The sequence below is a fragment of the Nerophis lumbriciformis genome, linkage group LG20 (assembly GCF_033978685.3).
Source record: "Nerophis lumbriciformis linkage group LG20, RoL_Nlum_v2.1, whole genome shotgun sequence".
NCBI lineage: Eukaryota > Metazoa > Chordata > Actinopteri > Syngnathiformes > Syngnathidae > Nerophis > Nerophis lumbriciformis.
Genome location: NC_084567.2, coordinates 17,577,501 through 17,601,457, shown reverse-complemented (window position 1 = coordinate 17,601,457; position 23,957 = coordinate 17,577,501). Strand labels below are relative to the sequence as shown.

The 23,957-nt window shown below is 42.7% G+C and overlaps 1 protein-coding gene across 1 annotated transcript in view; it reads left to right on the top strand.

The window, feature by feature from the left end:
* LOC133619496 (GDNF family receptor alpha-2-like) overlaps nt 1-23,957 on the top strand; it is a 316,184-nt gene that overhangs the window by 39,470 nt on the left and 252,757 nt on the right. The window contains exon 3 of the mRNA XM_061980552.1: nt 18,012-18,098. Within this exon, the coding sequence (XP_061836536.1) occupies nt 18,012-18,098 (87 nt within the window). The remainder of the gene's footprint in view (nt 1-18,011; nt 18,099-23,957) is intronic.

Here is a 23,957-nt window from a genome sequence, read left to right as displayed (position 1 = left end):
TGAAGTGCAGGTTGACCATAGTTTGCAGTTTAGCTTTGTTAGGAAGATGGCGAATAGAGGGACGTGGGGGTGGGAACAGTCGGATGTCTGATGGGTGTTACGTTGATGTTGCAGCAATGCAATGTCCAGAGCACAATTATTGAGGTGGTGAAGAGTGAGGTAATAAGATGGTCCGGGGCAGCAAAGGGGCAGGCTTTTCATTTAGCAGTCTCACAGCCTGGGGATACAGACTGTGAGACATTCTGGTGGTCCTGGCGCGAATCGATCTATACCTCCTTCCAGAGGGTAGCAGGTTGAAGAGGCCATGTGCTGGGTGGTATCTGTCCTTCAGGATGTTGTGTACTCGCTTTAGGCAGCGAGTTGTGTACATGGCACTCATCTCTGGGAGTATCGTACTTGTGATTTTCCTCGCCGCTTCAACCACTCGCTGGAGGGCCTGTTGGTTCGCTTTCTTATGTGTGCTTTAAAAGACAATCTCTCATCAATAATAATTCCAAAGTACTTATATGTTGTGACCAACTCAAGCTCGACCCTTATGAGTAGTCAATATTTTCGGGATGTTCAATGTCAGCCGTTTGCCATTTCAGAATAACATCCCCTTAGATTTGTCTGCATTTACCACTAGCCTACGTTGGGTCAGCTGGGACTGAACAACATCAAAAGCAGACTGCAAGAGTTCGAGGGTTTGCGCTGCAGAGGGGGATGAACAATAAATGACCGCATCGTCTGCAAAGAAATGGATTGTTCACGTAAATGGAGAACAACAGCGGTCCTAATATTGAACCCTGTGGTACGCCATTTAACACAGGGAGAAAAGATGAAGAAGACCCAGAAAACTGGACACATTGTGTTCTATCAGAAAGGTAATTAGAAAACCAGTTAACAGCATGCCGAGATACGCCAATCCTGTGCAATCTATCTGCTAAAATTGTATGGTTGACCACATCAAAACGCCTTTGACAGGTCAAATAGATGTTCTGATAGAAGACCATGGTTGTCTGAAAATTCTTTAGGTTGTTCGCTAACAAACTTTTCAAGAACTTTCGCTAAAATACATAATTTAGAGATGGGTCTGAAGCTGTGGGATCACCTCCTTTCAACAAAGGTAAAACATAGGCAGATTTCCATATGTTAGGAATCTCGTTACTAGACAAGGAAATATTAATAATATGTGTGAGCGGTTCTGCAATCAAATCAATCGCTGGGCGCCAGTGTTGCGTCTGTGTGTTTTCTGCCGGAGTTTCGTCAGTTTTTTAATGGTCAAACACAACCTTTACAAGACAGGTTTTAGTGAAATATCATCACACGGCTTACTGATTTAGTCCTCGTCACAGGAGAGAGATGTTGTGTGTCTCCTGATTCATTCTACTGACAGGTCTTAAAGGGGAACTGCACTTTATTGAGGGGGATTTTCCCTGTCGTTCACAATCATTGTGAGAGACAGGAAGACAAAAAGGTGTTGTTTTTCTTTTGCATTCTAACAAGTAATAATGGCCTCGTTCTTGGTGGCTAGCAATGCAGCTAATGGGAGCAATCAATTCTACCTCTAAATCACTTTCAAAATGCATTCAAAAACCGTCAACAATACTTCATTTACGTTCCGTAACCTGTATAATAACCAAACTGTAGCTCCAACGTTGTAGTTCATCCTCTGTATATTCAGGTTAAAAAAGATTAGGTTGTGGATCCTCATTTGTCCAAATATAGTCGTCTTTGTTGTTTGTTACCAAGTCTGTTGTTATTTAAAAAAACGCTTGCGTTTGTTTCCGGAAGTAAGAACTCACATTTGTTGCCAGGAGTCGGAAGTGCGGTGCTATGGTAACGGAAATCAATGCGCTGAAGAAATCAGATTAAAATGATCAAAATACGGTAAATATTGTACATATTTCATATTGTTATGCATATGTCTGTTACTGCAAGCGGCACCCATGAAAATTTTGAGAAAAAAAAATAGTTTTCCATATATTAGCTGCACCGGACTATAAGCCGCATATATATACGTTGTGAAATTAGTTATTTACACAGAAATATTTTGTAAATGTTTATTTTCATACCTTAATTGTTTCCAAAGGGTGTCTGTAACAGGGCAGTAAAACGGCTGATCATACAAAACAGAAGTCATCGTCATGGACCCACTGGCTGCAGAAGCTAGCTCTCCAATCAGCTAAACAGACTCCAAAACTCCACGGTGACGTTTTGGTGAATTTACTAAGGAATTTGTCAACCTGAAACAATACAAAAATAATGTCATTGTATGTTAATAATACTAACACAGAAATATTTTGTAAATGTTTATTTTCATACCTTAATTGTTTCCAAAGGGTGTCTGTAACAGGGCAGTAAAATGAATGATCATACAAAACAGAAGTCATCGTCATGGACCCACTGGCTGCAGAAGCTAGCTCTCCAATCAGCTAAACAGACTCAAAAACTCCACGGTGACGTTTTGGGGAATTTATTAAGGAATTTGTCAAACTGAAACAATACAAAAATAATGCCATTGTAAGTTAATAATACTAACACAGACACTCGTAAATGTATTAGCATTAGCATAACATCAATGGCTGACTTCAGAAAAAAGGGCTCAAGTTTGTCAGGACCTGCAGATTTACCAAGATCCACTCGTTTGAAGTCCCTCTGGACCTCAGACACATGAAGAGGAGTACAACCGAATGTTTGAGCCACAGTGGTATATTAATGATCCGTCTGACCGAAAGCGACGCCATGAAAGGGTTTCTTCCCTCTGAAAGTTTTCAATATCCCAACGCCGGGCGTATAAAAAATGATGATGTCAGTTAAGTGAGTGTGTAACTATCCGTATTACCATTTACACATCGCCGAAGGAAATGTGAGGGAAAGGTATAAAAAAAAAAAAAAAAACGCTTCTTTTCTCGGATTGCCCGCCTGCGAATACGGGACTTAAATTATTACCACGGGCTAATCCAATATTCCATTTGTCAGGTTTGAAATTGAGTTTAAAATGTCAATATCACTTCAAAAGCGCTGCTGTGCACTGAATTTCTGGCCCGAAAGATGCACGTGACTTCCATGTTGCTAATGGAAAGAACCTGACAACACTGCAGCCTTTTCTCCTCAAAAGCAATTTGACTCCCTGACAGCTCATTTAGAGGCTTTTCGGAGCTCCGACAGCAAAACTTTGTCACGTTTTGTTGTTTCCGCCCGAGTCTTGCGAACGCAGGCCCCGGCGTCTATTATGCCGTTACGTCGAAGCTTGCCCCGCGGACGTACGTGAGATCAATCAACATGAATGACAGTTATTAAAATCCACTCTGCTCGAGGTTGCCAAGAAGGTGGCGGCAAATCAAAGGGACAACGTTCATCACCTGGGGAGTCGGGCTGCATTGGAAGCGCACGCGGGAGGATGACGGATGCAAAGCCCCAATGGTCCGTCAGACTAAATGACGGCGAATAAGAGGACTAATTACGGCGATAAATCGCTGCCCCGCAGCTGAGAACAGCACATCGCAAAGCGGCTGGCAAGACTTGTTCTACTGCGTGATGATAATGACGGATGATTGGACGTGTTATTTATAAGAGCGGCCATATTTCAGCACACACGATGCCCTTTTAAGTAAGTCGAGTCATGAACACGCGCACTCTCTGACAAATAACACGCTGAAAACCAGACGAGGCAATTCCTGAAGGAACGGCGTGTGAATGCTCCAATGCTGAAGTTGAACTGAAATGCTGACAGAATGTGCAACACCCAAACCAGTGAAGTTGGCACGTTGTGTAAATGGTAAATAAAATTGGAATACAATGATTTGCAAATCCTTTTCAACTTATATTCAATTGAATAGACTGCAAAGACAAGATATTTAATGTTTGAGCTGAGAAACTTCATTTTTTTTGCAAATAAACATTAACTTAGAATTTAATGGCAGCAACACATTGCAAAAAAGTTGGCACGGGGCATTTTGACCACTGTGTTACATGGCCTTTCCTTTTAACAACACTCAGTAAACGTTTGGGAACCAAGGAGACCAATTTTTGAAGCTTTTCAGGTGGAATTCTTTCCCATTCTTGCTTGATGTACAGCTTAAGTTGTTCAACAGTCCGGGGGTCTCCATTGTGGTATATTAGGCTGCATAATGTGCCACACATTTTCAATGGGATACAGGTCTGGACTATATGCAGGCCAATCTAGTACACACTCTTTTACTATGAAGCCACGCTGTTGTAACACGTGGCTTGGCATTGTCTTGCTGAAATAAGCAGCGGCGTCCATGATAACGTTGCTTGAATGGCAATGTATGTTGCTCCACAACCTGTATGTAACTTTCAGCATAAGTGGGGCCTTCACAGATGTGTAAGTTACTCATGCCTTGGGCACTAATATACCCCCACACCATCACAGATGCTGGCTTTTCCACTTTGCGCCTGGAACAATCCGGATGGTTATTTTCCTCTTTGTTCCGGAGGACACGACGTCCACAGCTTCCAAAAACAATTTGAAATGTGGACTCGTCAGACCACAGCACATATTTCCATTTTGCATCAGTTCATCTTAGATGAGCTCGGGCCCAGCGAAGCAGGCGGCATTTCTGGGTGTTGTTGATAAATGGTTGTCACTTTGCATAGTAGAGTTTTAACTTGCATTTACAGATGTAGCATCAAACTGTAGTTACTGACAGGGGTTTTCTGAAGTGTTCCGTAGCTCATGTGGTGATATCCTTTACACACTGATGTCGGTTTTTGATGCAGTACCGCCTGAGGGATCGATGGTCCGTAATATTATCGCCTACGTGCAGTGATTTCTCCAGATTCTCTGAACCCTTTGATGATATTACGGACCGTAGATGGTGAAATCCCTAAATTCCTTGCAATAGCTTGTTGAGAAATGTTGTTCTTAAACTGTTCAACAATTTTCTTACACATTTGTCCTCAAAGTGGTGACCCTCGCCCCATCCTTGTTTGTGAATGACTGAGCATTTCATGGAAGCTGCTTTTATACCCAATCATGGCACCCACCTGTTCCCAATTAGCCTGTTCACCTGTGGGATGATCCAAATAAGTGTTTGATGCGCTTTTTGCCACTTGTGCCAGCTTTTTTGAAGCATGTTGTAGGCATCAAATTCCAAATGAGCTAATATTTGCAAAAAATAAAGTTTTCCAGTTCAAACATTAAATATATTGTCTCTGCAGTCTATTCAATTGAATATAAGTTGAAAAGGATAAGCAAATCATTGTATTCTGTTTTTATTTACTATTTACACAACGTGCCAACTTCACTGGTTTTGGGTTTTGTAAAAACATTTTAAATTCTCAAATTTGGACAAGATTCTCTCACAGACCCTGAAGACTCATAAAATCACAGTTTGTGATTTGCGACACCTTTAATCTGTTTTTTTTTAAATGCAATAAAAGCACATCTAACCCTTTTTTGGCCCCCCACAAGTAAATTAATGTGTGAGAAGCAGTGTTCCAGAAGAAGCATTGCAGCGTACACAAGGGATTATTTACATTGTTAAGAAAAACACAATAGCTAAATCCACACATTAGTCAGGGTCTACATCAAAAACCAATCCACTTAAAACTCTTAAATTTGGACTGGATGAATTGATGGAACAGTCATAATACACATAATAATCTTTGATTTGTGAAACGTTTCACCTTTTTGGTAAAATGCAAGGAAAACACATTGTACCCCTTTTTAGACCTCCAGTTTAAAAACCTCTTTACATAATGTTTTCAAATTTGGACTAGATTATCTCACATACCCTAAATTCATAAAATGTATTTGTGATTTGTGAAAGCTTTATTCTCTTTGTCAAAATGCATTAAAAGCAAATGTAACCCTAATTTTAGGCATGTGGACTAAATTACCTTATTTTCCAGACTATGGAGCGCACCGGTTTATAGATCACACCCATTAAGTTTTCGAAGAAAAAAACATGTTCCATATATTAGCCGCACTGGACTATAAGCCGCAGACAATTACGTATTAAAATGAGTTATTTACAAATATTTATTTTGTAATTGTTTATTTACATACCTTAATTGTTTCCAAACTGTCTGTGACACGGCAGTAAAACGGATGATCAAACAAAACAGAAGCCATCGTCATGGACCCACTGGCTGCGCAAGCTAGCTCTCCAATCAGCTAAACAGACTCAATGACTCGACGGTGATGTTTTGGTGACTTTACGGAGGAACGCCATTGTGATTTATTAATACTAACACAGACTTTGTAAACATGTTGGCATATGAGCTAATGCTAATGACGTAGCTTCATTACATTACGATAGCAGGTACACATGTGCATGAGAACATTCCTACAGACAGTAAAGTAAAAAAGTTAAAGTTAAAGTACCTCTGATAGTCACACACACTAGGTGTGGTGAAATTATCCTTTGCATTTGACCCATTCCCTTGTTCCACCCCCTGGGAGGTGAGGGAAGGGATTTTGGGCCCCATGAAAATAATCTTTACAGGGCCCCCAACACAGTGTCATTATTTTTTTCTGTATTATAATTTCATCATCATTAGGGGCCTCTCTGGGCCCCCCTCCATCATGGGACCCTAGAATCCGTCTCCTTTACCCCCCTTTTCGGCGCCCCTGCTGGGAGGTAATGGGTCCTATTTTTATAGTCTTTGGTATGACTCTGCAGGGGTTTGAACTCATGACCTACCGATCTCAAGGCGGACACTCTAACTAAAAGGCCACGAGACTTATTTTAGTTATATTGTAAAACTTACAAACTTACAAATGTTGCTTGGAAGAATGAATAAAGATTCGAGTAGATTCGCTATGGACGGATAGAAGACGGAACAGCACTTAAACTTTTGATGAAAGTTCTAAACAGAACTCGTCCAAAAGATGGCACCATAGCACAAACAATAATGCACTTTTTCAGTGCCTTTGCATGTGTTTTATGGAAACTATTTGCATTTACATTACATCATCACACCCAAGACCATGGGCACATACACCCCCCCTCCCCCCCACCCCCCCCTCCCCTCACCCCACGCCTTCACCACCGCTTGTTTCCCCTCGGGGTGATGGACGGCTGGCAGCGCTTCATAGCAGCAGTCGCCCTCCAGGGCCCCAACTCCCTGCCCCTCTGTTGCGAGTTGTCGTGATTAAATGTAACGTGTTTATGTGTGCATGGCATGGAGGTTTTTTCCCACTCCAGACTAGGCCCCCTTAGGAGCCCAGTCTAGATTGTATTTTTTACTCATCTGCTTCCCCAGCGTTTCATCTTTTTCTTATATTTTACGGGGCACCTTTGGTGACCCATCAGCGTTCCTGTTCTGTAACCCTGTACACTGTTTGTTTGTCTAATCATACATCATACATACATACATATAAACATGTGTACATACATACATGTATACATACATACAGTACATACAAAGGTACACACATACATACACATATATATGTACAGTATATATACATACATATATACATACATATATACATACATGCATACATATATACATACATACAAACCCCGTTTTCATATGAGTTGGGAAATTGTGTTAGATGTAAATATAAACGGAATACAATGATTTGCAAATCCTTTTCAACCCATATTCAGTTGAATATGCTACAAAGACAACATATTTGATGTTCAAACTGATAAACATTTTTTTTTTTTTTGCAAATAATCATTAACTTTAGAATTTGATGCCAGCAACACGTAACAACGAAGTTGGGAAAGGTGGCAATAAATACTGATAAAGTTGAGGAATGCTCATCAAACACTTATTTGGAACATCCCACAGGTGTGCAGGCTAATTGGGAACAGGTGGGTGCCATGATTGGGTATAAAAACAGCTTCCCAAAAAATGCTCAGTCTTTCACAAGAAAGGATGGGGCGAGGTACACCCCTTTGTCCACAACTGCGTGAGCAAATAGTCAAACAGTTTAAGAACAACGTTTCTCAAAGTGCAATTGCAAGAAATTTAGGGATTTCGACATCTACGGTCCATAATATCATCAAAAGGTTCAGAGAATCTGGAGAAATCACTCCACGTAAGCGGCATGGCCGGAAATCAACATTGAATGACCGTGACCTTCGATCCCTCAGACGGCACTGTATCAAAAACCGACATCAATCTCTAAAGGATATCACCACATGGGCTCAGGAACACTTCAGAAAACCACTGTCACTAAATACAGTTTGTGGCTACATCTGTAAGTGCAAGTTAAAGCTTTACTATGCGAAGCGAAAGCCATTTATCAACAACATCCAGAAACGCAGCCGGCTTCTCTGGGCCGGAGATCATCTAAGATGGACTCATGCAAAGTGGAAACGTGTTCTGTGGTCTGACGAGTCCACATTTCAAATTGTTTTTGGAAATATTCGTCATCGTGTGTTCCGGACCAAAGGGGAAGCGAACCATCCAGACTGTTATCGACGCAAAGTTCAAAAGCCAGCATCTGTGATGGTATGGGGGTGCATTAGTGCCCAAGGCATGGGTAACTTACACATCTGTGAAGGCACCATTAATGCTGAAAAGTACATACAGGTTTTGGAACAACATATGCTGCCATCTAAGTGCTGTCTTTTTAATGGACGCCCCTGCTTATTTCAGCAAGACAATGCCAAGCCACATTCAGCACGTGTTACAACAGCGTGGCTTCGTAAAAAAAGAGTGCGGGTACTTTCCTGGTCCACCTGCTGTCCAGACCTGTCTCCCATCGAAAATGTGTGGCGCATTATGAAGCGTAAAATACGACAGCGGAGACCCCGGACTGTTGAACGACTGAAGCTCTACATAAAACAAGAATGGGAAAGAATTCCACTTTCAAAGCTTCAACAATTAGTTTCATCAGTTCCCAATCGTTTATTGAGTGTTGTTAAAAGAAAAGGTGATGTAACACAGTGGTGAACATGCCCTTTCCCAACTACTTTGGCATGTGTTGCAGCCATGAAATTCTAAGTTAATTATTATTTGCAAAAAAAAAAAAAAGTTTATGAGTTTGAACATCAAATATCTTGTCTTTGTAGTGCATTCAATTGAATATGGGTTGAAAAGGATTTGCAAATCATTGTATTCCGTTTATATTTACATCTAACACATTTTCCCAACTCATATGGAAACGGGGTTTGTACTTGTGCAATGATGATAAAGTCCTATCCTATCCTATTATGGCTGTCAGCGAAAACAAGTCTATAAATTAGCCGCACCGTTTTATAAGCCGCAGGGTTCAAAGTGTAGACAAAAGTCCGGAAACAAAACAGCGTGTTTAAAGATCTCAAATCTGGACTGGATGACCTCACAGGCCCTGAATATTCATTAAATTGTGATTGGCGAACAGCGCACACGTTAAAGACTAAAAACTGAGTCCGGGGGCCTGAAAGAAAACAGACGTGCAGAGTCGCGGTGCTGAAGGTTGTCGGCGGACTAAGTGGTAGTTTCCAAGCCCTCCGAAAGCTTCCAAAAGCAGCACAACTTTAGCGTAATTAAAAGCACGCCGAGGGATGTCGCAGCAGACACACACTTTCACTTCCAAACACACTCAGATGTATAATTTGATCAGCATGTACAAACAAAGACGGGGAGAAAACGAGAAAAGTGCATACACTCAAAACTTTGCGGATTAGAGGATTACATTTTCTTTCCCATTTCTTCCCTCACACACACTTACACACACACACACACACACACACACACACACACACACACACACACACACACACACACACACATACACACACACACACACACACACACACATACACACTGCGCTGTGCTGCCAGTAGCACCGTGTGTTCAGAGAGCTTCTCTATCTTGCTATGATTGTCAATATTGATGGAAAACAGGGGAGAGCGCTGCACACAAAGCAGTGACTTTACAGACGTACATCAGCTTAAGATTTGTTTTTCTTTCCCCCTCTGGATACAAGATTGAAATGTTTTTTGGTTTTTTTTGGTTAGTTTTTATGTTTCTTATTTCCTCTTACAGCACGCCGGTGTTGCGTCTGTGTGTTTTCTGTCGGAGTTTCGTCAGTTTTTTAATGGTCAAACGCAACGTTTACAAGACAGGTTTTAGTGAAATATCATCACGCGGCTTACTGATTTAGTCCTCATCACAGGAGACAGATGTTGTGTGTCTCCTGAGTCATTCTGCTGACAGGTCTTAAAGGGGAACTGCGCCTTTTTGGGGGGGGAATTTTCCCTTGTGAGAGACAAGAAGAGAAAAGGTTTTGTTCTTCTTTTGCATTCTAACATGTAATAATGGCCCCTAGCAATGCAGGTAACAGGAGTAATCAATTCTACTTCTAAATCATTTTCAAAATACATTCAAAAACAGTCAACAATGCTTCATTTACATTCCGTAACCCGTATAATAACCAAATTGTAGCTCCAACGTCTGGTTTCTAGAAGTAGTAGTTCATCCTCTGTATATTCAGCTTCAAAAAGATAAGATTGTGCATCCTCATTCGTCCGAATATAGACGTGTCAGGACGTGGACTATGGCGTGTTTGTTTTCCCGAGATGCAAGAGAACTTGGACCGGACTTGGCGTGAAGGTAAAGACATGATTTAATTTTACTATAAAAAAGAACAAAGGTTGCAAACAAAAGGCGCACACAAGGGCGGAAGTACAAACTTGGCTATGAACAAAACTAACACTTTGACAAAAAAACTATGAACATGAAACCAAAAAGACACTTACTATGACGTGAAACGTTCAGCATGAACTATGGTAGCAGAAGTAGCATGGCATGAAGTGAGCAGAGTTATGATAATGTCACCAGGACGATCAACAGAAAAAGACAGGCTTAAATAGTAGTGACATGATTACAACAGGTGCGTGAGTCCAAATGAATGACAGGTGAAACCAATGAGTAGTCATGGAAACAAAAACAATGGAGCGTAAACAGAAACTAAAGAGTTCAATAACTAAACAAAACAAAACATGATCCAAAAGACATGACAAGTCGTCTTTGTTGTTTACCAAGTCTACCTTTTTTTTTTTTTTTTTTTTTTTTAAAAACACTTGCGTTTGTTTCCAGAAGTAGGAACACACATTTGTTGCCAGGAGTCGGAAGTGCGCTGCTATTGTAACGGAAATCAATGCGCTGAAGAAATCAGTCCTGGGAATGATTAAAATTATCAAAATATGGTAAATATTGTACATATTACATATTGTTATGAATGTGTCTGTTACTGCATGCGGCACCCATTACATTTTAGAGAAAAAAAATAGTTTCCCATGTATTAGCAGCACCGGACTATAAGCCGCATATATATATACGTTGTAAAATTAGTTATTTACACAGAAATATTTTGTAAATGTTTATTTTCATACCTTTAATTGTTTCCAAAGGGTGTCTGTAACAGGGCAGTAAAACTGCTGATCATACAAAACAGAAGTCATCATCATGGACCCACTAGCTGCGGAAGTTAGCTTCCCAATCAGCTAAACAGACTCAATAATTCCACGGTGACGTTTTGGGGAATTTACTGGGGAATTTGTGAAACTGAAACAAAAGAAAAATAATGCCGTCGTAAGTTAATAATTCTAACACAGACACTCGTAAATGTATTAGCATAATAGCTATTGCTAACGATGGTCGCTCGACTACGTTCCGGTAGCACAAAGAAATACGCATGAAGATACTCCTACAGATGCTTTAGTAAGTAAGAATTGTTTTAGTTAAATTGTAAAACTTACAAACGTTGTTTGGAGTGATGAATGAAGAATCCATACGAGTAGAAACGTTATGGATGATTAGAAGACAGAGCGGCGCTTGTACTTCTGGTTCAAAGCTTTAAACAGCAGGAAACACTTGTAGACATTCACCCAGCAGCACCCGCAGCGAGCAAACTCGTCCAAAAGATGGCGCCATAGCACAAACATCCATCCATCCATCCATTTTCTACCGCTTATTCCCTTTGGGGTCACGGGGGGCGCTGGAGCCTATCTCAGCTACAATCGGGCGGAAGGCGGGGTACACCCTGGACAAGTCGCCACCTCATCGCAGGGCCAACACAGATAGACAGACAACATTCACACTCACATCCACACACTAGGGCACATCCACACACTAGGGCCAATTTAGTGTTGCCAATCAACTTATCCCCAGGTGCATGTCTTTGGAAGTGGGAGGAAGCCGGAGTACCCGGAGGGAACCCACGAACAATAACACACATTTTCAGCTTGTCTAATGAAAACTATTTGCAATATGGCCGTTAGCGAAGAAAAACCTATAAATTAGCCACACGGTTTTATAAGCCGCAGGGTTTCATAGCATATGTAGTTAAATAAGTTAATATTTTATAAAATATTAAAACAACTTGTGACTTTAGTAAGTGTCTGGATGTGTACGACGGGGACGCGTGGCGCGGTTGGGAGAGTGGCCGTGCCAGAAACCTGAGGGTTCCTGGTTCGATCCCCAGCTTCTACCAACCTAGTCACGACTCATGTCCGTTGTGTCCTTGAGCAAGACACTTCACCCTTGCTCCTGATTGGGTCGTGGTTAGCACCTTGCATGGCAGCTCCCGCCATCAGTGTGTGAATGTGTGTGTAAATGGGTGAATGTGGAAATAGTGTCAAAGCGCTTTGAGTACCTTGAAGGTAGAAAAACATTATTCAAGTATAACCAATTTACCATTTACCATTCCTTGTAACCCCCCACCTCCAAAAGCACATGATTTGAAAAACAATTGGAAAACAAGTACTGTATTGATGTTTTAATCGTTTCATACCACCTGGACTTAGAGGTATAGACACTAGTAAAAGCACAACCTCAGATCTCATTGTCAAATTACTGTAATGTTTTAGTATTATGCTACTAAGGTTCGCTAAAATGTGCTTTCTCTCACACGTACGCTCTGCTCTCATGAAACATCTCTCAGCAGCATATGCTACTTGTTTTTAATGTAATGCATTGCTCCGGCTTCCTCCCACTTCCAAAGACATGCATCTGGGGATAGGTTGATTGGCAACACTAAATTGGCCCTAGTGTGTGAATGTGAGTGTGAATGTTGTCTGTCTATCTGTGTTGGCCCTGCGATGAGGTGGCGACTTGTCCAGGGTGTACACCGCCTTTCGCCCGAATGCAGCTGAGATAGGCTCCAGCGACCCCCGCGACCCTGAAAGGGATAAGTGGTAGAAAATGGATGGATGGATGGCATTACTTACTTTCCCTAGTAATTAATTAGATTAAAAAATATATATATATATTTTGCAATTTAATTTTTACATCCATCCATCCATCCATCTTCTTCCGCTTATCCGAGGTCGGGTCGCGGGGGCAGCAGCCTAAGCAGGGAAGCCCAGACTTCCCTCTCCCCAGCCACTTCGTCCAGCTCTTCCTGTGGGACCCCGAGGCGTTCCCAGGCCAGCCGGGAGACATAGTCTTCCCAACGTGTCCTGGGTCTTCCCCGCGGCCTCCTACCGGTCGGACGTGCCCTAAACACCTCCCTAGGGAGGCGTTCGGCTGGCATCCTGACCAGATGCCCGAACCACCTCATCTGGCTCCTCTCGATGTGGAGGAGCAGCGGCTTTACTTTGAGCCCCTCCCGGATGGCAGAGCTTCTCACCCTATCTCTAAGGGAGAGCCCCACCACCCGGCGGAGGAAACTCATTTCGGCCGCTTGTACCCATGATCTTGTCCTTGTCCAAAGCTCATGACCATAGGTGAGGATGGGAACGTAGATCGACCGGTAAATTGAGAGTTTTGCCTTCCGGCTCAGCTCCTTCTTCACCACAACGGATCGATACAGCGTCCGCAATACTGAAGACGCCGCACCGATCCGCCTGTCGATCTCACGATCCACTCTTCCCTCACTCGTGAACAAGACTCCGAGGTACTTGAACTCCTCCACTTGGGGAAAGATCTCCTCCCCAACCCGGAGATGGCACTCCACCCATTTCCGGGCGAGAATCATGGACTCGGACTTGGAGGTGCTGATTCTCATCCCAGTCGCTTCACACTCGGCTGCGAACCGATCCAGTGAGAGCTGAAGATCCTGGCCAGATGAAGCCATCAGGACCACATCATCTGCAAAAAGCAGAGACCTAATCCTGCAGCCACCAAACCAGATCCCCTCAACGCCTTGACTGCGCCTAGAAATTCTGTCCATAAAAGTTATGAACAGAATCGGTGACAAAGGGCAGCGTTGGCGGAGTCCAACCCTCACTGGAAACGTGTCCGACTTACTACCGGCAATGCGGACCAAGCTCTGGCACTGATCATACAGGGAGCGGACTGCCACAATCAGACAGTCCGATACCCCGTACTCTCTGAGCACTCCCCACAGGACTTCCCGAGGGACACGGTCGAATGCCTTCTCCAAGTCCACAAAACACATGTAGACTGATTGGGCAAACTCCCATGCACCCTCAAGGACCCTGCCGAGAGTATAGAGCTGGTCCACAGTTCCACGACCAGGACGAAAACCACACTGTTCCTCCTGAATCCGAGGTTCGACTATCCGGCGTAGCCTCCTCTCCAGTACACCTGAATAGACCTTACCGGGAAGGCTGAGGAGTGTGATCCCACGATAGTTAGAACACACCCTCCGGTTCCCCTTCTTAAAGAGAGGAACCACCACCCCGGTCTGCCAATCCAGTGGTACCGCCCCCGATGTCCACGCAATGCTGCAGAGTCTTGTCAACCAAGACAGCCCCACAGCATCCAGAGCCTTAAGGAACTCCGGGCGGATCTCATCTACCCCCGGGGCCTTGCCACCGAGGAGCTTTTTAACTACCTCAGCAACCCCAGCCCCAGAAATAGGAGAGTCCACCACAGACTCCCCAGGCACTGCATCCTCATAGGAAGACGTGTTGGTGGGATTGAGGAGGTCTTCGAAGTATTCCCTCCACCTATCCACAACATCCGCAGTCAAGGTCAGCTGAACACCATCCTCGCCATACACGGTGTTGATAGTGCACTGCTTCCCCTTCCTGAGGCGGCGGATGGTGGTCCAGAATTGCTTCGAAGCCGTCCGGAAGTCGTTTTCCATGGCCTTGCCGAACTCCTCCCATGTCCGAGTTTTTGCCTCTGCGACCGCTGAAGCCGCACACCGCTTGGCCTGTCGGTACTTGTCCGCTGCCTCAGGAGTCCTATGAGCCAAAAGAACCCGATAGGACTCCTTCTTCAGCTTGACGGCATCCCTCACCGCCGGTGTCCACCAACGGGTTCTAGGATTACCGCCACGACAAGCACCAACTACCTTGCGGCCACAGCTCCAATCAGCCGCCTCGACAATAGAGGCGCGGAACATGATCCATTCGGACTCAATGTCTAGCACCTCCCTCGTGACATGTTCAAAGTTCTTCCGGAGGTGGGAATTGAAACTCTCTCTGACAGGAGACTCTGCCAGACGTTCCCAGCAAACCCTCACAATGCGTTTGGGCCTGCCAGGTCTGTCCGGCATCCTTCCCCACCATCGCAGCCAACTCACCACCAGGTGGTGATCAGTAGAAAGCTCCGCCCCTCTCTTCACCCGAGTGTCCAAAACATGAGGCCGCAAATCCGATGACACAACTACAAAGTCGATCATGGAACTGCGGCCTAGGTTGTCCTGGTGCCAAGTGCACATATGGACACCCTTATGTTTGAACATGGTGTTCGTTATGGACAATCTGTGACGGGCACAAAAGTCCAATAACAAAACACCGCTCGGATTCAGATCCGGGCAGCCATTCTTCCCAATCACGCCTCTCCAGGTTTCACTGTCGCTGCCAACATGAGCATTGAAGTCCCCCAGTAGAACAAGGGAATCACCCGGGGGAGCACTCCCAAGTACTCCCTCGAGTGAATCCAAAAAGGGTGGGTACTCTGAGCTGCGGTTTGGCGCGTAAGCGCAAACCACAGTCAGGACCCGTTCCCCCACACGAAGGCGGAGGGAAGCTACCCTCTCGTCCACCGGGTTGAACTCCAACGTACAGGCTCTGAGCCGGGGGGGAAACAAGAATTGCCACCCCAGCCCGTCGCCTCTCACTGCCGGCAACGCCAGAGTGGAAGAGAGTCCAGCCCCTCTCGAGAGAACTGGTTCCAGAGCCCTTGCTGTGCGTCGAAGTGAGTCCGACTATATCTAGCCGGAACTTCTCCACCTCGTGCACTAGCTCAGGCTCCTTCCCCCCCAGCGAGGTGACGTTCCACGTCCCAAGAGCTAGCTTCTGTAGCCGAGGATCGGACCGCCAAGTGCCCTGCCTTCGGCTGCCGCCCAGCTCACATCGCACCCGACCTCTATGACCCCTGCTATGGGTGGTGAGCCCATTGGAGGGGGGACCCATGTTGTCTCTTCGGGCTGTGCCCGGCCGGGCCCCATGGGGACAGGCCCGGCCACCAGGCGCTCGCCATCGTGCCCCACCTCCGGGCCTGGCTCCAGAGGGGGGCCCCGGTGACCCACGTCCGGGCAAGGGAAATCTGGGTTCCTTGGTTGTTTTCTTCATAGAGGTCTTCGAGCTGCTCTTTGTCTGATCCCTCACCTAGGACCAGTTTGTCTTGGGAGACCCTACCAGGGGGCATAAAGCCCCCGGACAACATAGCTCCTAGGATCATTGGGACACGCAAACTCCTCTACCACGTTAAGGTGGCAGCTCAGAGAGGAGTTAATTTTTACAATTGTTTTTAATTAATTCTTATCATTAACAATTACTGTCATTTGAAAATATATATTTTAGAGATGTCCGATAATGGCTTTTTTGCCGATATCCGATATTCTGATATTGTCCAACTCTTAATTACCGATACCGATATCAACCGATACCGATATATACAGTCGTGGAATTAACATTATTATGCCTAATTTTGTTGTGATGCCCCGCTGGATGCATTAAACAATGTAACAAGGTTTTCCAAAATAAATCAACTCAAGTTATGGAAAAAAATGGCAACATGGCACTGCCATATTTATTAATGAAGTCACAAAGTGCTTTATTTTTTTTTAACATGCCTCAAAAGAGCAGCTTGGAATTTGGGACATGCTCTCCCTGAGAGAGCATGAGGAGGTTGAAGTGGGGGGGGATTTGAGGTGTGTGTGTGGGGGGGGGTGTATATTGTAGCACCCTGGAAGAGTTAGTGCTGCAAGGAGTTCTGGGTGTTTGTTCTGTTGTGTTTATGTTGTGTTACGGTGCGGATGTTCTCCCGAAATATGTTTGTCATTCTTGTTTGATGTGGGTTCACAGTATGGTGCATATTTGTAACAGTGTTAAAGTTGTTTATATGGCCACCCTCAGTGTGACCTGTATGGCTGTTGACCAAGTATGCCTTGCATTCACTTGTGTGTGCGAGAAGCCGTAGATATTACGTGACTGGGCCGGCACGCAAAGGCAGTGCCTTTATGGTTTATTGGCGCTCTGTACTTCTCCCTACGTCCGTGTACACAGCGACGTTTTAAAAAGTCATACATTTTACTTTTTGAAACCGATACCGATAATTTCTGATATTACATTTTAAAGCATTTATGTCCGATAATATCGGCAGTCTGATATTATCGGACATCTCTAATATATATATATAATTGATTATTTTGACACTGGTAATACGTACCTGCACTTTAGATCCTCTGTTCTCTCTGACACTTTGTGCATCAGGTTGTGTTTCCAGTGTTTGGGTGTCGGGGTGCGAGGGAAAGTTCCTCACTGCTCCCGGCTTTCATTTTTTTCCCACTGGGACTCGAACGCAACACCATTGCTCTCTGGCGGGAGAGTTTCAGTCACGCTGAATGGCTGTGACTGCTAAATGCGGGATTAGGGACAACACAGAGGCACACTGAAGGAGGGCTAATTGGGTTCTTTGAGTTCTTTTTTTGGGGGGGGGGGGGTTCTTTTCTAAAGAGCATCTTCCTTGTAAGCTAAGAAAATGTGCTGCTGCTTATTCTCAAACCACACAAATATATCATTAAAAAGGAACGAACACGGTGATGAAAATATATCTTTTTTTTTCAACGACCTCGGTCAGACGCACGCTTACTTACTTATAACGGGAGACCTTTCAAGGAGACGTTCTCAAAAGGCTGTGGTTCATGGAGTTGTCTTGATTGTACGCGATTATAAAAGCGTGTTGTCGCCTTTCAGGTGGCGACATGGAGGACTCATCCCCGTATGAACCAGCACCACCCGGACGACACCAGGATGCTTTCCGTTTGGCCTCCATCTCCTCAGGTACCTGCTTTTGGACATAAAGAGAACCTTCACCCAAATACAAGATATACCGTATTTTCCGGACTATAGAGCGCACCCACTACATTTTAGAGAAAAACATATGTTTCCACACGACTATAAGTCACAGATGTATAGGTTGTGAAATGAGTTATTTACACATAATTATTTTGTACATGTTTATTTACATATCTTAATTGTTTCCAAATGGTGTCTGTAACACGGCAGTAAAACGGCCGGGCAAACAAAACAGAAGTTATCGTCATGGAAGCTAGCTCTCCAATCAGCTAAACAGACTCAATAACTCCACGGTGACGTTTTGGTGAATTTACTGAGGAATTTTTGAAACTTAGACTTAGACTTAGACTGAGACTACCTTTTATTGTCATTTAAATTTGAACTTTACAGTACAGATAAGACCGAAATTCCGTTGCATTAGCTCATGGTAGTGCAGGATAAAAGAGCAATAAGGTGCAGATATAAATAAATAGATTACTGTACAGATAAAGATATTGCACTTTTGCATATGCTTCCATGTTTATGGATGTATGTTATATTGTCTTTATATTACAGCGAGTTAGTCCATTTTTGGGGGGAATTAAGGGGATTATTTTAATGCGTTCAAGAGTCTTACGGCCTGAGGGAAGAAGCTGTTACAGAATCTAAAGGTTCTGCTACGGAAGCTGCGGAACCTCTTTCTAGAGTCCAGCAGTGAAAACAGTCCTTGGTGGGGGTGCGAGGAGTCTCTGCAGATTTTCTGAGCCCTGGTCAGGCAGCGGCTTTTTGCGACCTCCTGGATAGGAGGAAAAGGAGTCCTGATGATCTTTTCCGCCGTCCTCACCACTCTCTGCAGAGACTTCCAGTCTGAGGCACTGCAGGCTCCAGTCCAGACAGAGATGCTGAAACCATACAAAAAAGAATGCCATTGTAAGTTAATAATACTAAAACAGACACTGGTAAATGTGTGAGCATATTTGCTAATGCTAACGAGGCTGGGGTCATTACATACCAAATGGTCAACGGTACAGAACAGCAACATACAAACTCAACAGGTATAGATTTTCCTTAGTCCCACTGGCAATCAAAGCACTTAACAACAGAAAACTACCGTAATAACCGGATGCAAAAATAAGGAGTGCAATATTGGGATACGGCAATACGGCAGGTGTGCAATACAGGGGGATCTCATAACTAATTGTTCTCTGTCGTCACTGTATAAATTGGCTGAACTGAATGCATGTAGGTATGTATGTATGTATGTAAAACGCTGTGTCTTGATGTCCAAGACAAATTTATCCTCTGAGACAATTATCATTATTAATATTATTATTATTACTTTATTATAGCACATACAAATATGCATGAAAACACTCCTACAGTCATCACACATGGGACGGTTTCGTAAGTAAGAGTTGTTTTAGTTATATTGTAAAACTTATAAACGTTGCTTGGAGCCATGAATGAAGAATCCGTACGGGTGGAAAAGCTATGGACGGCTAGAATACGGAACTGCATTCCGGTTGAAAAAATAAATAAAGCACTACCGATATATGGAAGGACACTGCAGCACCTGCAGTGAGCGAAGTTGTCGAAAAGATGGCGCCACAGCACAATGAAAGTAACACATTCTCAGCGTATTTGCTTTTCATCATGGCTTCGGCGAAGACAAATCCATAAATGAGCCGCACCGTTTTACAAGCCGCAGGGTCCAAAGTGTAGGAAAATAGTAGCGACTTTTACGGTATGGAGCAGTGTTTTTCAACCTTTTTTGAGCCAATGCGCATTTTTTTCATTGAAAACATCCGGAAGCACACCACCAGCAGAAATCATAAAAAAATTAAACTCAGTAGACAATAAAAAGTTGTTGTCGCAATTGTTGCACATGAATTTAAACCACAACCAACCGTGCATCACTGTAGCTCTTGTCTCAAAGTAGGTGTACTGTCACGACGTGTCACATCACGCCGTGACTTATTTGGAATTTTTTGGTGTTTTCCCGTGTGTAGTGTTTTAGGTCGTGACTCGCGCTCCTATTTTGGTGGCTTTTCCTGTTGCAGTTTCATGTCTTCCTTTGAGCGCTATTCCCCGCACCTGCTTTGTTTTAGCAATCAAGAATATTTAAGTTTTTGCTATCTTTTTTTGTGTGGACATTGTTGTCATGTCATGTTTGGATGTACTTTGTGGACGCCGTCCCTGCTCCACACGCTGTAAGTTTTTGCTGTCGTCCAGCATTCTGTTTTTGTTTACTTTGTAGCCAGTTCAGTTTTAGTTTTGTTCTACATAGCCTTCCCTAAGCTTCAATGCCTTTTCTTAGCGGCACTCACTTTTTGTTTATTTTTGGTTTAAGCATTAGATACCTTTTTACCTGCACGCTGCCTTGCGCTGTCGCCTGCATATTGTGATCACGAGAAAACATTGACGTCTCAGACGACGTGTTCCCGACATCTACAAAGCAATTAGCTACTGACTTCCACCTACTGATATGGTATGGTATAACATGGTTACTCTGCCAAGCTCTAGACAGCACCGACACTCAACAACGGCGCATTATTTGCAGATTATAATTACTGGTTTGCAAAAAATATTTTTAACCCAAATAGGTGAAATTGCATAATCTCCCACGGCACACCAGGCTGTATCTCACGGCACACTGGTGTGCCGCGGCACAGTGGTTGAAAAACACTGTTATACAGTATGTTTCGTACGATGTTCCGATTTTTTGCTGCCGATTTCGATACTGACCATCTGAGTGAGATCTGCCCATAATAATACCGATACCGATTACATGCATTAACTGAAAATTGTTCAAGGTGAGTGCTATTGACAGTTTAACAATACCAACACAACATACACACTATTGTTGCAGACAATTGTTAGGAAAACAACAGCAGTAGTACATCATAACTAAACACAAGCCAGAATTTGCGTGGAAAGTATCAATGAGATATTTTATCAGCCCAGCCCAAAGTGGAAGGGGTGTGGTGAAGCCATACCCATGTGTTGTTTACCTGCCTAGTGTTGTGACCCTTTTGGCAAGAGGTAGAAATGATGAGGAAATCACTGTCATGCTTTAGAGGGAATGTAACGTAACAGAAAATATGCTTGGCATAAATGAAATCCACACATGCAGATTTATTTCACATCTTTAGAATCACTGCAATTAAACAGATGACAAAGACGTGGAAGGGGAAAACAGGACCTAATAGAAAATCCTGGACAACAACCCTGACACGGATAATTAAAATGGAAAAATTAACATTTAGTATCGTAGATAAAAGTTAAAAAGTTAAAGTACCAATGATTGTCACACACACACTAGGTGTGGCGAAATTATTCTCTGCATTTGACCCATCACCCTTGATCACCCCCTGGGAGGTGAGGGGAGCAGTGGGCAGCAGCGGTGGCCGCGCCCGGGAATCATTTTGGTGATTTAACCCCCAATTCCAACCCTTGATGCTGAGTGCCAAGCAGAGAGGTAATGGGTCCCATTTTTATAGTCTTTGGTATGACTCGGCCGGGGTTTGAACTCCCAACCTACCGATCTCAGGACGGACACTCTAACCACTAGGCCACTGAGTAGGTAAATGGACATATTCAGAAGATGTCTGTCATATAATCATTGATAAAGATGATCATGGTAGTATATAATAGAATGTAGATCAATGTTGCATGTGTGTATATCTGTACAGTATGTGTGTGTGTATATATATATAACTATATGTATATTTGTGTATGTACATACATGTGTACATATATGTAGATGATGTACCATAGGTAAAACAAATATATACAAAAAAATGTGTACTTGGAAATTGTTTACTCTCTGAAAGTTGTTTTTATACTTGGGAATCTTCTTTTTTTTTTACTTGCAGAAAATAGTTTTTTTTTTCTTTTTTAACTACGAATCGAGCGAGAGTAAAAACATTTTGTTTGTTTTTGGAGTTGTGGTAGTAATTGTGGTAGTAAAATGTATATATATATACATAAATATATATACACATACATATATATATATATATATATATATATATATATATATATATATATATATATATATATATATATATATATATATATACACACATACATATATACACATACATACTGTTTATATACATATATATGTGTGTATATATATATGTGTATATATATATGTATATGTATATATATGTATATGTATGTATATATATATATATATATATATATATATGTCTTAATAAGGTTATCCAAAAAATAGTGCTCGATACCGTAGTAGAGCGCAATATATGTATGTGTGGGGAAAAAAATCACAAGACTATTTCATCTCTACAGGCCTGTTTCATGAGGGGGGTACCCTCAATCGTCAGGAGATTTTAATGGGAGCATTCGCATACCATGGTTTATATAGGGCACAGAGTGGGTGGGTACAGGCTGGCCTAGGGGCGTGGTGATTGGTTCATGTGTTACCTAGGAGGTGTTTCCGTCTATGGCGGCATGTTGTTACAATTTCGCTGCGCTTGTTGAGGGATGACAGCTCTGGACGGTAGATAATAAACAGTTTCTCTTTCAAGCATAGGTTGCATCTTTTATTACCACTATTGTAAGGTGTGCTGGATGCAAGAATTTGCCATGTTATTGAATATTCAACATTATTGTCTTTGAGGTCCCAAATGTGTTTGCTGAGTTCTGTGGTATTTCGCAGGTTTTTGTTCCTGAAAGAAGCCTTGTGGTTGTTCCATCTGGTTTTGAATTCACCCTCGGTTAATCCTACATATGTGTCGGATGTGTTAATGTCCTTGCGTATTACCTTAGATTGGTAGACAACTGATATATATATATATATATATATACATATATATATATATATATATATATATACAGTGTATATATATATATATATATATATATATATATATATATATATATATATATATATATATATATATATATATATATATATATATATATATATATATATATATATATATATGTATGTATATATCCATCCATCCATTTTCTACCGCTTATTCCCTTTGGGGTCGCGGGGGGCGCTGGAGCCTATCTCAGCTACAATCGGGCGGAAGGCGGGGTACACCCTGGACAAGTCGCCACCTCATCGCAGGGCCAGCACAGATAGACAGACAACATTCACACTCACATCCACACACTAGGGCCAATTTAGTGTTGCCAATCAACTTATTGTATGTATATATATGTATGTATATATATATATATATATATATACAGTGTTTCCCACAGGGCAGGCATCTATTTGTGGTGGTGTGGTCGGGGGGCGGGGGGTGGCGGCGGCAGCGGCGATGACCAAGAAGAACGCGGAGTTGGAATATAATTACAACACTTTATGTACATATTTATATACAGATTTGAACAATTAGTTATTCACTGAAATATATTTATTAATTGTGGTTCTTACAAAAAATATATCTTATAAAATAGAAAAGTTAAAATGTCTCTTAAAGCTCTGCCCCTTTAATTAGTGCATACTAAATAATTTAACTTTAGCCTACTACTACAACCATATTATTTACCAGCAACATAAAGTGAAACAGAGGCAGAGGTGTATGTTTTGTCGTGGTCCTCTCTATAAGTAAGGCACATAAGAATATAAATTAGGACCCTTTTCATGAGAAAAGTGCATTTCTGATCTGACCCTGCTTTATTTTTCAGTGTTTGCTGAGTCTCACCTGTTCCCTCCGCCCTAATTTTTCTACTTGCCCGACTTCTCAAATCTACTTGCCCCAATATTTTTACTTGTCCTGCCTAGGTTTTTTTCTGGCTGTGTAGTGCTCATGGCTTATATCTTACTAAAATCCTTCCCGTTGACTATTTACAACACTACACAGTATTTATTATTATTATTAT